The sequence below is a fragment of the Oratosquilla oratoria genome, chromosome 40 (assembly GCF_046742065.1).
Source record: "Oratosquilla oratoria isolate Oo_2021 chromosome 40, ASM4674206v1, whole genome shotgun sequence".
Taxonomy (NCBI): Eukaryota; Metazoa; Arthropoda; class Malacostraca; order Stomatopoda; family Squillidae; genus Oratosquilla; species Oratosquilla oratoria.
The window spans coordinates 27,973,334-27,985,988 of record NC_134816.1 but is presented as its reverse complement, the minus strand read 5'-3'; the positions used below and the strand labels follow the sequence as shown (position 1 = coordinate 27,985,988).

Genomic DNA, 12,655 nt, shown 5'->3' with positions numbered 1-12,655 from the left:
GCTCACACTTGACAGTGCTACATTCACCCTTGATTGTGTTGCATTCCCCCTTGACAGTGCCAATCTTACACTTGACAGCGCCAATCCTATGGGGTTATCACACTGGGCAATTTTTCCTCCGATTGTTGGAGCAAATTTGCAGCCCGCAACTTTCGGAAAGGAATCTGATTATGCTGGAGAAAAATAATTTCCCTCCAGCATATCGAATGACATTCAGTGTCTTTTTATTAATATAACAAAACTGTTGACCATAATGCTTTTACGGGGGGGGGAAATTCTGGAGGTTGGAGGTAGGTACCACCGATGAGTCGGAGGTTGAAGGAAAAATAGCCCAGTGTGATAGCCCCTTTAGTTGTTGGTTTTCGATTTACCTTTGACACAACGACAACCGCAAGCTAACACTCGGATGTAACCGTCGACACTCGATGGTCCTTTAAGCTGATCCTCGAGCAGGTACGTGTTGTGGGAGGTCGAGATGAAGTAGTGGGTCAGAGGCTGTGTCATATCCTGACACACCATCCTGTGTGTCGGATCAAACGCGTCACAGTCCTCACTCAGCAAGTATTTCGTGAAACCTGGAATTGTGATCCCGTTAAAAAAAAAAAAAAAAGTGAACATAGTTGGAAAATATGCGAAGTTCTCTGACATTTTTTTTTTATTCTGAAATACGCCCCTTTAAGTTTATTTTTTTAGATATAAATATTCCATTTGAAAACTTTTTTGATGGCTCTTACTTGTGAAAATATAAACACATCTTAATGCAGATATTTTCGAGCATTTTAAGTTTTCTAAAATAAACTCGTATTTATTTGAAAATTGCCGTATTAACACCGTAATGAACATGTGTCCATATTTTAAAGAAACAAATACAAATTATCTTCTTAAATGCTTGATACAGGAAAACCCTGCCGGATATTGAAGGCCACGACATTAGAGGGCGCTGGGCTTTACAAAGCTAAGGACAGACATGTAAATCGTGCATTTATAGAGACTTAGTAAAAACAAATATATAAATAAAATAAAATAAAATTATATTAAATAAAATAAGAATAGAAAATAAAATAACATAAACAAAGGAATTAATAAATAGATAAATCGTTCTTATATCAATCTCATATTCTAGTCATACTACTGGAACGGATAGTGAATATGCTAAGAAAAACAAAAGAAAGAGAAAGGGAAGAAAAGAAGAAGAAAAAAAAATCATATTCTAGTCGTGCTACTGAGGCAGGCTAGCCATAAGCAAGACTTCAGGGTCCTCTGCAGAAAAAGAAGAAGAAGAAGAAGAAGAAGAAGAAGAAAAAGAAGAAGAAAAAGAAAAAGAAAAAGAAAAAGAAAAAGAAAAAGAAGAAGAAAGAAAAAGAAGAAGAAGAAAATGCATTCTTCCTTGTCTGTTTTATGTTCATCGTTTTGCACAAACCAATCCTTGCGTCCCTCTCTCTCTCTCTCTCTCTCTCTCTCTCTCTCTCTCTCTCTCTCTCTCTCTCTCTCTCTCTCTCTCTCTCTCTCTCTCTCTCTCTCTCTTATCTCTATTTGTCTATGTGTTTGTCCTTCTCTCTATCCATTCCTCCGTCTATTTCCATATCTTTACTTATCTATCTATCTGTATGTAAACCCATCTCTGTTTTTCCGTTCTGTCTATATGAATATTTCTCTGGTTTTCTATGTGCCCATTCGTTTTTAAGTCTATCTGTCTATTCATCTATCAATCTATCTATCTATCTATCTATGTATGTATGTATGTATGTATGTTTGTATGTATGTATGTATGTATGTATGTATGGATCTATATATCTCCCTATTTACCTCTCTATCAATCTATATATCTGTCTATCTACGCTTTTATGTGATCTATATCTTTGTTCATTTATCTACGCATTCATGTGATCAATCTACCTATGTATGTACGTACTTACGTACTTACCTACCCACCTCCCACACCCCTACCTACTTACTTAACCTACCGACCCGCCCCCCAACCTACCAACCTACCTAATCTACCAACCTACCCACGCGACATTAAATGATGAACTGACTGATGAATGTGAGTGGGTTATGTACTCACACGAACAGTGCATCTGGTCATCCTCCTAACTGAGTTTACTTAATCGAGTTACAGGAGCAGAACTGAGATTAATGACGTCACAAATATGTCGTTCTCTCAGTTACGAGCTACGTGGGCCGGGATTGGATTACCATATGATCTACATTTGCCTAAAGCCCCTATTACGAACAATTAGCTTCTCTACGTTATACGTTATCATCCCTTTTACTTGTATTCTATTTGAGTGGTTTCGTTAACTTCTAAACACATATTGTTTTCTCCAGTTCTATTCTTGGTAGTTCTGATTTAACTATTTTCTCTCAGAGTTAGTATAAAATGCTTTTAAAGTACTAAATTTCCATTGTATCGACTTTGTTAATTTATTTGATTATTCATTCATCTATTTATCCCCTGTGGTGGGGGAAAAGAATACTGCCACCAAGTATTCCCACTTGGATCATATGAGGCGAGAAAAACGGGACGGGGATTGGGACCAGGCATCCTTCTCCCTGTAGCCCCACAGGGAACATCCTAAAAAAAGTAAAGGCATAAGAGGGTCTAGGAGTTTTCCAACCAGCACCCTAAGGTTTGGGTCTTTTATTGTGCGTGGATGTGGTACAGATGAGAGTAAAAGGGAAGATATGGGTAGTATGTTTGTCAGAGGAAAGATGGATGTGTTGGCTTTGAGTGAAACTAAGTTGAGAGTGTGAGTTTGGGAGTGTAATTGGGAGGTTTTCAGGAGTGAAGAGAGGGAGAGGGAGAGAAGGGGTGGCTATACTAGTAAGTGAAGAGATAGGTAAACATGTAGTGGAGTGGAAGGAGGTTTCCTCAAGGATAATGTGGATGAAGGTGAAACTGGGAAAGATGTGGGTTTTTGTAAGTGTATAGAGGGATTAGGGAGGAACGTCAATGTAGTAGTATTGGGAGACCTTAATGCTAAGGCAGGAAATGAACCAATTGACAGAGTGGTTGGGAAATGTGGAGTTCCAGGAAAGAATCGTAGTGGAGAGTTGATGGTGGAGATGTGTCTAGAAAGGGAGTTGATGATAGCAAATACAGTGTTTCGGAAGAAAGTCGAGCATAAGTACACATGGGAGAGGGTGGTGGATGGAAGGGTGGTAGATAGAGCATTAATGGATTATGTAGTGGTAGATAGGAGTATAATAGGAAGAGTTAAGGATGTACATGTGCTAAGGGGAGAGAGTGGGGGAATATCAGATCATTTTTTGGTGGAAGGTAAGTTGAGAGTGGAGTATAAATGGAGAAAGAGGAAAAGGAATAAAGGTAGGGAGGTGCTTAGAGTGAACTCTTTAAAGGAAAAGGAGGAGTACAAGTAGAAGCTGAGAGAGGAGTGGGAGGGAGTAAAGGATACAGTAGAGTATAGCTAGGAGAGGAGGAAGAATGGGGATGGTTCAAGGAGGGATTCACTAAGTGTGCAAAGATGGTGTGTGAAACAAGAAGGAAGGGAGGAAATAGAAGGAAGGGTAGTGAATGGTGGGATGAGAAAACAAAGAAGGTTGTAGAAGAGAAGAAGCGAGCTTTCACAGATTGGTTACAAAATAGGACGAGGGAGTCATATGAGAGGTACAAAGAAAAGAAAAGAAAAGAGAAGTAAATCAAATGGTAAAGGAGGCAAAGAGGAGAGCAGATGTGAAATGGGGTAAGAGTATGACAGAAAATTTTGAAAGTAATAAAAAGAAGTTTTGAAAAGAAATTAAGAGGGGAAGAGGAGGCGAATCAAGTAGAGAAAAAAAAGTAAAAGGTGCAGATGGAGAGATGATAATGAAAGAGAAGGCAGTAAGGGGAAGCTGGGCAGAGTATTTTAGGGAGTTGCTAAATGTGAAGGAGGATAGGGAGGGAAAAATAGTTGCAGCGGGAAGTGCTAAGAAAATGGCGGTGATGAGTGAGAAAAATGGAGGAGAAATAAGGAAGGATGAAGTGAAGGCAGTTGTGAAGATGGTGAGAGCAGGTAAGGCACCTGGTCTGGATGGATGCCATGCAGAATGTCTAAAAAAAAAGGAGGTACAGTGATGGTGGAGGCTAGTGAGGTTATTTAATGTTTGCTGGAGAGAGGGTAGAGTGCCGGAGGACTGGAGGAGTGCCTGTATAGTTCCACTTTACGAGGGAAAAGGGGACAAGTGTGAGTGTAGTAGTTTCAGAGGGATTATCTTGTTAAGTGTAGTTGGGAAAGCTTATGGGAGGATCTTGATTGAGAGGATTAGGAGAGGAACAGAGGGAGTAATTGGTGAGGAACAGTGTGGATTTAGGACCGGTAGAGGTTGTGTAGATCAGGTTTTTGTGGTAAGACAGATATGTGAGAAAGCTATAGGAAAAGGTAAGGATGTTTTTTGGGCTTTTATGGATCTGGAAAAGGCCTAGGACAGGGTAGACAGGAAGGCACTGTGGGAGGTTATGCAGATATACGGGATAGGAGGAAAGCTTCTAGGATCTGAAAAGAGTTTTTACGAGAGTAGTAGAGCATGTGTCAGGATTAGAAATGGAGAGAGTGAATGGTTCGAGGTAAAGGTGGGACTTCGTCAGGGATGTGTTATGTCGCCCTGGCTGTTCAACTTATACATGGATGGGGTGGTGCGAGAGGTAAATGCAAGGGTGGTGGGACAGGGATTGGAGATGTTTAAAGAAAATGGAGAAAAGTGGGAGGTGAGCCAGCTGTTGTTTGCGGACGACACTGCGCTTGTAGCAGGATCAGAGGAGGGATTGAGGAAGTTGGTGACAGAGTTTGGGAGAGTGTGTGAAAGAAGAAAGTTGAAGATAAATGTGGGTAAAAGTAAGGTGATGAGATGTACAAGGGGTGAAAGTGGCAGCAGACTGGAAGTGAGCATTAAGGGAGAGCGACTGGAGGAAGTGGATAGTTTTAGATACTTGGGTGCGAATGTGGTAGGAAAGGGAGGAATGGGGGTGGAGGTAGAATGTAGATTGAGAGAAGCGAGTAAATGCCTTGGTAGATCAAAAAGTGTAATGAGGAATAGACATTTGGGAATGGATGCTAAGAGGAGATTGTATGAAGGAGTGATTGTGCCAACAGTACTGTATGGGGCAGAAAGATGGAACATAAGAGAGGAAGAGAGAAGGAGTTTGAATGTGTTTGAGATGAGGTGTCTGAGAAGTATGATAGGGGTTACTAGGCTGGAGAGAGTGAGAAATGAGGAGGTGAGGAGGAGAACAGTGGTGGAAAGGGAGTTGGGAGATAGGGTCGATGAAAGAGTATTGGGATGGTTTGGACACATGGAAAGAATGAGTGAAGAAAGACTAGTAAAAGAGGTATGGAAGGTAGATGTGGAGGAAGTGAACATGAGGGGGCGACCTAGGATGAGATGGATGGATGGGGTGAAAGGGGCTTTGGGGAAGAGAGGAATGTCTGTTGAGTAAGGACGGAAGAGGACAGAAGACAGGGGTGAATGGAGAATGGTTGTATATGTATGATATTGTGATGCATGAGGTGAGAAAAAATTGACGCAGCCCGAAGGGATTTCTCCCCGTCTTCTCCTTTTCTGCATGAGGGGACGGAGAGGGGGGTCACCGATTTAATGAAGCGGCCTTGCTGTGGATGTGCTGTGTCTTGCAACACTGCCTCTGACCCAGGGCAGTAGACAAGATGCAGGGATGACCCGTCATCCAGGAGGTGCCAAGATAAGAGAGAGGGTGGAGGGGAGTGGAGTGTATTTAGGGATGGAATGGGTGGGAATGGTTTTTATGTCTTTTTCTTTTTGGCTACCTCCCTTGTAAGGGGAAAGAAGCCTTTGGTATATGTATGTATGTATGTATGTATTTATATATCTATTTATTCATTTATTTATATGAATATTATTTATTTATTTATTTATCTGTTTATTTATCAGCCTAAATGTTCTCTGGTTATTCTTCCATCTCTAACTTAGAAAAGTTTATCGATTAATTCCAACCCTTTCATGATTTTCGAAGAAGATAACTATATCAACTTTCTGTATTCTTTCTTTTGATGTTGGTAGTTCCAGCTTATCTAGTTTCTATTCGTGTGTGTGTGCGTGTGTGTGTATTCACTTGGTCTTTGGATCACGTGTTGGACTCGTGATCGACAGCTATTTCCCTCCTGGAAGAGAGCTCAGAGCTCGTAGGTCCGATCTATGGGTAATGCTATGACCTTGCACACACACACACCCCCAACTCCCCGCCCACGAGAGTTGGAGTAACACCCCTCAGCGCTGCGATACTGATATTATTTCAGCCCCGGGCGAGGGTCGAACCCGGACCTCCGTAGTGGCAGGCCAGAGCTCTAACCACAGCACCATGTGTGTACGTGTGTGTGTGTGTGTGTGTGTATAGATACAGGCGCGTGGAAACCCCACATGTTGAAGGTTCAAAGCGTATTCTGTCTCTCTTATTGGTGCAAGTTTCTATAAAGAAAACACATTCTCTGTTTACGTCATGTGTTCTTAGTTTTAAGACTACAGACTTACCCCGAGGTAAAGAGTTCCAGATTGTCTACATATTTTTCTCCCTTTTTCTCTAAAATGAAATACCACAGACCGCGAAAACTAATAACAGTTATTGAACATCGGATGGTTATTTGACGTTGAAATGGTCTCCGGGAGATAAACAGCGTGACATAAGCCAGGATGTACTCCCTGATTTACATAGATTTTTAAAACTATTTCCTAGGATTCATTAATTTATTCTTATTTATTTATTTATTTATCTATTTTCTATTCATTTATCTAGTTATATATTCATATGTTTGTTTATCAAATAATCAGTTAATTTATCTAAAAAATTTAATGATTTATTTATTCATATATTCATCTATCTGTTCAATGACTTCTTTATTAATTAATTAATTTATTTGTTTACTAATATGATAAATATCTATGTACCTATCTATTTACCTATTTATTCAATATTTTATTTATATATTCATTTATTAATTCATTTATTAATTTTATTTATCTATCTATTTATTCAATCTTTTATTTATAAATTTTATTTATTCATTTATTTATTTATTCAAATATCTATCAATCTGAATATCTATTTTTTTCCAACTGTAGTTTTCAAGTGATCGATAAATGTGGTACTACATTTTTCATCAGTAATTTATCTATTTATTTATCTATTTATTTATTCATTTATTCTGTGTCTTCTCAGGTGAGTCAGTTTGTGAGTCTTTGTCTCCAACTAGTCAGTTTTCTTAAGTGTATGACGTCATCGCAGAGTGTTATTAATTTCGTTTGTTTTTTTCTTTTCTTGTGCTAATGTGATTATTTGAGCGAGTTTAATTTCATAACAGAGAGAAAGAGAGAGAAAAAGAGAGGGGGGAGTTTGTGTGTGTGTGATTCACCATAGTCTTGGATCACGTGTTGGACTCGTGATCGACAGTAATTAACCTCCCGGATGAGAGCTCAGAGCTCGTATTAACGATCTATGGATGATACTGTGACCTTACACGCACACACACACACACCCAACTCCCCGCCTACGAGAGATGGAGTAACGACTCGCAGTACAGCGATACTGAAATTATTTCAGCCCTGGTCGGGATTCGAACCCTGACCGCCGTAGTGGCAGGCGAGAGCTCTAACCACTGCGTCACGAGTGTGTGTGTGTATGTGTGTGTGTGTGTGTGTGTGTGTGTGTGTGTGTGTGTGTGTGTGTGTGTGTGTGTGTGTGTGTGTGTGTGTGTGTGTGTGTGTGTGTGTGTGTTCATGCGTGATAAGACTGACCCCATGCATATGTATGTGCACATCTCCATCTACATATATGTGCACATCTATATGCATGTTCATGTACACGTGTGTATACATATACACACATGCACATGTATACACACACGTATACATGTACATATGTGTATAAACACGACTATTTGCACGTTGCGTGTAAGTGTATCTACGTGTACATATATGAACATAAGAACTTAGGAACGAAGGAGACAGCAAGAGACCATAAGGCCTACACCTTGCAGTTCATATCTATTATCACCTGTCATCCCCCATCAATAAAGCTATCTAACCGTTTCTCGTATTTCTACGGAATCAAGATACACTCGTAGGGTCCCGTCCGCCCACGCACGACCTAATTGATCCTTGGTTGTGGAGGAAATAGGGAGGGGAAGAGGGGGAGGGGGAGGGGGACGGTGGGAGGTGGAGGGAGGAGAGAGGAGGGGGATTTTTTTTTTTTTTTTAGGGATGAAGGTAGGGAGTGGGTAGGGGTAGGGAGGGGGGTTAGGGAGGGGGGTAGGGGGGTCGCAATATGTATATAAACCCCCCTCCCCTTCTCTGTTAGTCTATTTCTTCTTTCCCTTGTCGGAGATTAATCTAGAGCTTTATCTAGGCTCTCATTCGTGTGTGTGTGTGTGTGTGTGTGTGTGTGTGTGTGTGTGTGTGTGTGTGTGTGTGTGTGTGTGTGTGTGTGTGTGTGTGTGTGTGTGTGTGTGTGTGTGTGTGTGTGTGTGTGTGTGTGTGTGTGTGTGTGTGTGTGTGTGTGTGTGATTCACCACGGTCTTAGATTACGTGTTGGACTCGCCAGCTATTACGCTCCCAGATGTGAAATCAGAGCTCATATAAAGTCAAATCTGTAGGATTTGCTTTCATACATGGCCCGATCTATGGGTCATGGTGTGACCTTACACACGCACACGCATACACACACACACACACAGAGACACACACAGACGCACACACACACACACACACACACACACACACACACACCTCTCATGGCGCTGTGGTTAGAGCTCTGGCCTGCCACTACGGAGGTCCGGGTTCGATCCTCGCCCGGGGCTGAAATAATATCAGTATCGCAGCGCTGAGGGGTGTTACTCCAACTCTCGTGGGCGGGGAGTTGGGGGTGTGTGTGTGTGCCAGGTCATAGCATTACCCATAGATCGGACCTACGAGCTCTGAGCTCTCTTCCAGGAGGGAAATAGCTGTCGATCACGAGTCCAACACGTGATCCAAAGACCAAAGACCAAGTGAATACACACACACACACACACACACACACATATATATATATATATATATATATATATATATATAAATATATATATATTTATATATAAATATAAATCATTACTCATTGCCCACCAGAGTTGTGGTGCCATCCAGGTATTAACAGACGGAGGATAATGACCATGAAGCAAGAACATAAGAATGAAGGAGACAGCAAGAGACCCTAAGGCCTACACTAGGCCGTTCCATATCCCTTATCTCTTAAAACAAGCAATAGTTCCAAGACTGACTACATGATTACTAAGTCTATTCCATGCGTTCGCTATTCTATTGGTAAACAGGTTCTTGCCTATTTCCTTCTTAATTGGGCGGTTTGTAATGGATGTTGGAGTTCTCTTACCGTCAATTAGCATTCTGCCGCTTTTCCTGGCCTCAGGCGCCGGCTCGTACTTGTCAATAATCTTTTTGAGGGCTTCTCTGTCCAAGCCAGACATCTGAAAAAAAAAAAAAAAAAAAAAAAAAAAAAAAAAAAAAATCCAAACTGAATCCACAAATGCCAAATACAGAAACACATTACGAGTGTGAAATAGATCAACTCTGCAATGGAGAGATTAAAATATGAATAAGATTTGAAATAACCTAAATTGAATTAAAGAAAAACATGGAATGGAAAAGACATATGAAATGATATAGCCAACACTTTTTTTTTTTTTTTTTTTTAACTCCGGGAGGAAAAAAGAGGAGGAGGGAGGGGTGAGGGGGCGAAAGAGGGAGTTGGGGGTTAACCTCCCTTTCTGTTTTTTTTTTCTTCTGAATAAAATAAAGTCAATAAACCCTAGACCATACGATGTAATCCTCGTATGCTTTGATATGACCAACCAACGTCAAACGGTATCATTTGGCTGAGGATGAGAGAGGAGAGGAGATAGGAAGAGAGGGGAGAGCGGAGAGAGGGGAGAGAAGAGAAGAGAGGTGAGTGGGGAGACAGGAGAGAGAGGGAAAAGGGAAGAGAGGATAGAGGAGAGGGGAGAGAGGATAGAGAGGAGGGAAGGGAGAGGGAGAGGGGATAGGAGAGGACTGAGGGGAGTGGGGGAGAGATGAGAGGAGAGAGGGAAGAAGGGGAGAGGGAAGAGGGGGATAGGAGAGGACAGGTGGGAGTGGAGAGAGAGGAGAGGGGAGAGGAGAGGACAGAGGGGAGTGGAGAGAGAGGAGAGGAGAGAGAAGGGAGAGGGGAGAGAAGGGGAAGATGGGAGAGAGGGTAGAGGAGAGGACAGAGTGGAGTGGGGAGAGAGGAAACAGGGGAAAGGGGAGACAGGGTAGGGGAGAGCGAAGGGAGAGAGGGGAGAGAGAAGGGAGAGAGGAGTGAAGGGAGAGGAGAGAGGAGAGGAGAGAGAGGAGAGGAGAGAGGGAAGAGAGGAGAGAGGGGATAGAGGAAAGAGGGGAGAAAGGAGAATGGAGAGAGGAGATAGGAGAGGACAAAGGGGAGTGGGGAGAGAAGAGAGGAGAGAGGGGAAAGAGGAGAATGGGGAGAGAGGGAAAGAGAGGAGGCAGGAGAGAGGGGAAAGGGGAGACAGGGTAGAGGAGAGAGAGGGGAGAGGTGAGAGAGGGGAGAGGAGAGGACAGAGTGGAGTGGGGGAAGAAGGGAGAGAGGGGAAAGAGGAAGGGAGGAAAAGAGAGAGATAGGAGAGGGGGAAAGAGGAGGGAGAGAGGAGAGGAGAGAGAGGAAAGAGGGGAAAGAGGAGAGACGGGAAAGAGGAGAGTGGGGAGAGAGGAGATGAGAGGAGAGAGGGGAAATAGAGGAAAGAAAGGTGAGGGAGAAGGGAATTTGAGGAGCGGAGAGAGGAGGGAGGAGAGAGAGGAGAGAGGAGAGGGGAGAGAGGAGAAACGCTACCTTAGCGAAGAGGTATATAAACCCTCCGCCTCCCTGCCCCCCCCCAAAAAAAAAAAAAAAAAAAAAACATGCAATTGACATCCCCTCGACCGAGCATCTAGGGGTGACGCGATCAGGCAGGAAAAAGGCGAAATCAAGAGGAAATCATTTTCAACCTTTTTCGACACTTATCGATCTGCTGAGCGTCGAGGCACAGCTGGGGGGAAGACCCTGGGGGGGATAAATCTATGAGGCTTTGCATCCACAGAGGGACTAAAATCTCCCCTCCCCCCAATTCCCCCCAGGGGGGTCCCAATACCTCAAAGAACGTTTTCATGTCGAAGAACGTTTTTCGAAGCTCATTTTTTTCAGAATTAAATTCCCGTTTTTTTTCATAAAGGAGAATAGAAATAAAGAAACGCCCTCCAAGGTCATCTGTGTTCTCTATCGGGGTCTCAAGTGTGTCTGACAAGTGTGTCTGAGCGACACACACACACACACACACACACACACACACACACACACACACACACACACACACACACACACACACACACACACAACACACACACACACACACACACACACACACACACACACACACACACACACACACACACACACACACACACACACACACACACACACACACACACACACACACACACACACACACACACACACACACACACACACACAACACACACACACACACACACACACACACACACACACACACACACACACACACACACACACACACACACACACACACACACACACACACACACACACACACACACACACACACACACACACACACACACACACACACACACACACACCACACACACACACACACACACACACACACACACACACACACACACACACACACACACACACACACACACACACACACACACACACACACACACACACACACACACACACACACACACACACACACACACACACACACACACACACACACACACACACACACACACACACACACACACACACACACACACACACACACACACACACACACACACACACACACACACACCCACACACACACACACACACACACACACACACACACACACACACACACACACACACACACACACACACACACACACACACACACACACACACACACTCACACACACACACACACACACACACACACACACACACACACACACACACACACACACAAGGTCATAGCATTACCCATAGATCGGACCTACGAGCTCTGAGCTCTCTTCCAGGAGGGAAATAGCTGTCGATCACGAGTCCAACACGTGATCCAAAGACCAAGTGAATACACACACACACGTATTTCTGTATTTTTGTAGGTATATGGGATTGAAAGGTATTGCACAATCTTCTTATGCACATTTTCCATACTACAAACAATTCCACGGTGATTTTTTTTTTCTTTCTTTTCTTTTACTTTTGAGTTTCTTCGGGACGGCTTGAAGTGGAGGCGAAGTTACGGAACTTTCTGGTTCCATCTCCAGAGTTCTTAGAAGAGGAAGTGACTCTCACATATCTATTGATGCTTGTGGTCGAGTTTTGGGACAGCTTACAACTGTTGGGGTGGATTCAAAGCTGACAGGCTACTCTTGTTGCAGCTGCCATTACTGAAGCATTTGTTTTTTTTTATTATTAATGGGTGTATTTGGAGAGTATATACTTGTGTATGCGTCATTATAATGTATTGAAATTAATCAACTCTTATACTGGGATTCGAACCCTTGCTTGAGCGACTGCTTATTATAA

The 12,655-nt window shown here is 42.8% G+C and overlaps 1 protein-coding gene across 3 annotated transcripts in view; it reads right to left on the bottom strand.

Moving 5' to 3' along the window:
• LOC143020730 (inactive phospholipase C-like protein 2) overlaps positions 1 to 12,655 on the bottom strand; it is a 208,285-nt gene that overhangs the window by 21,016 nt on the left and 174,614 nt on the right. For all 3 annotated transcript variants that reach the window (XM_076177430.1, XM_076177431.1, XM_076177432.1), the window contains 2 exons: positions 9,392 to 9,485; positions 372 to 575 (listed from right to left, as the gene is read on the bottom strand). In XM_076177430.1, coding sequence (XP_076033545.1) covers positions 372 to 575; positions 9,392 to 9,485 — 298 coding nt within the window. The remainder of the gene's footprint in view (positions 1 to 371; positions 576 to 9,391; positions 9,486 to 12,655) is intronic.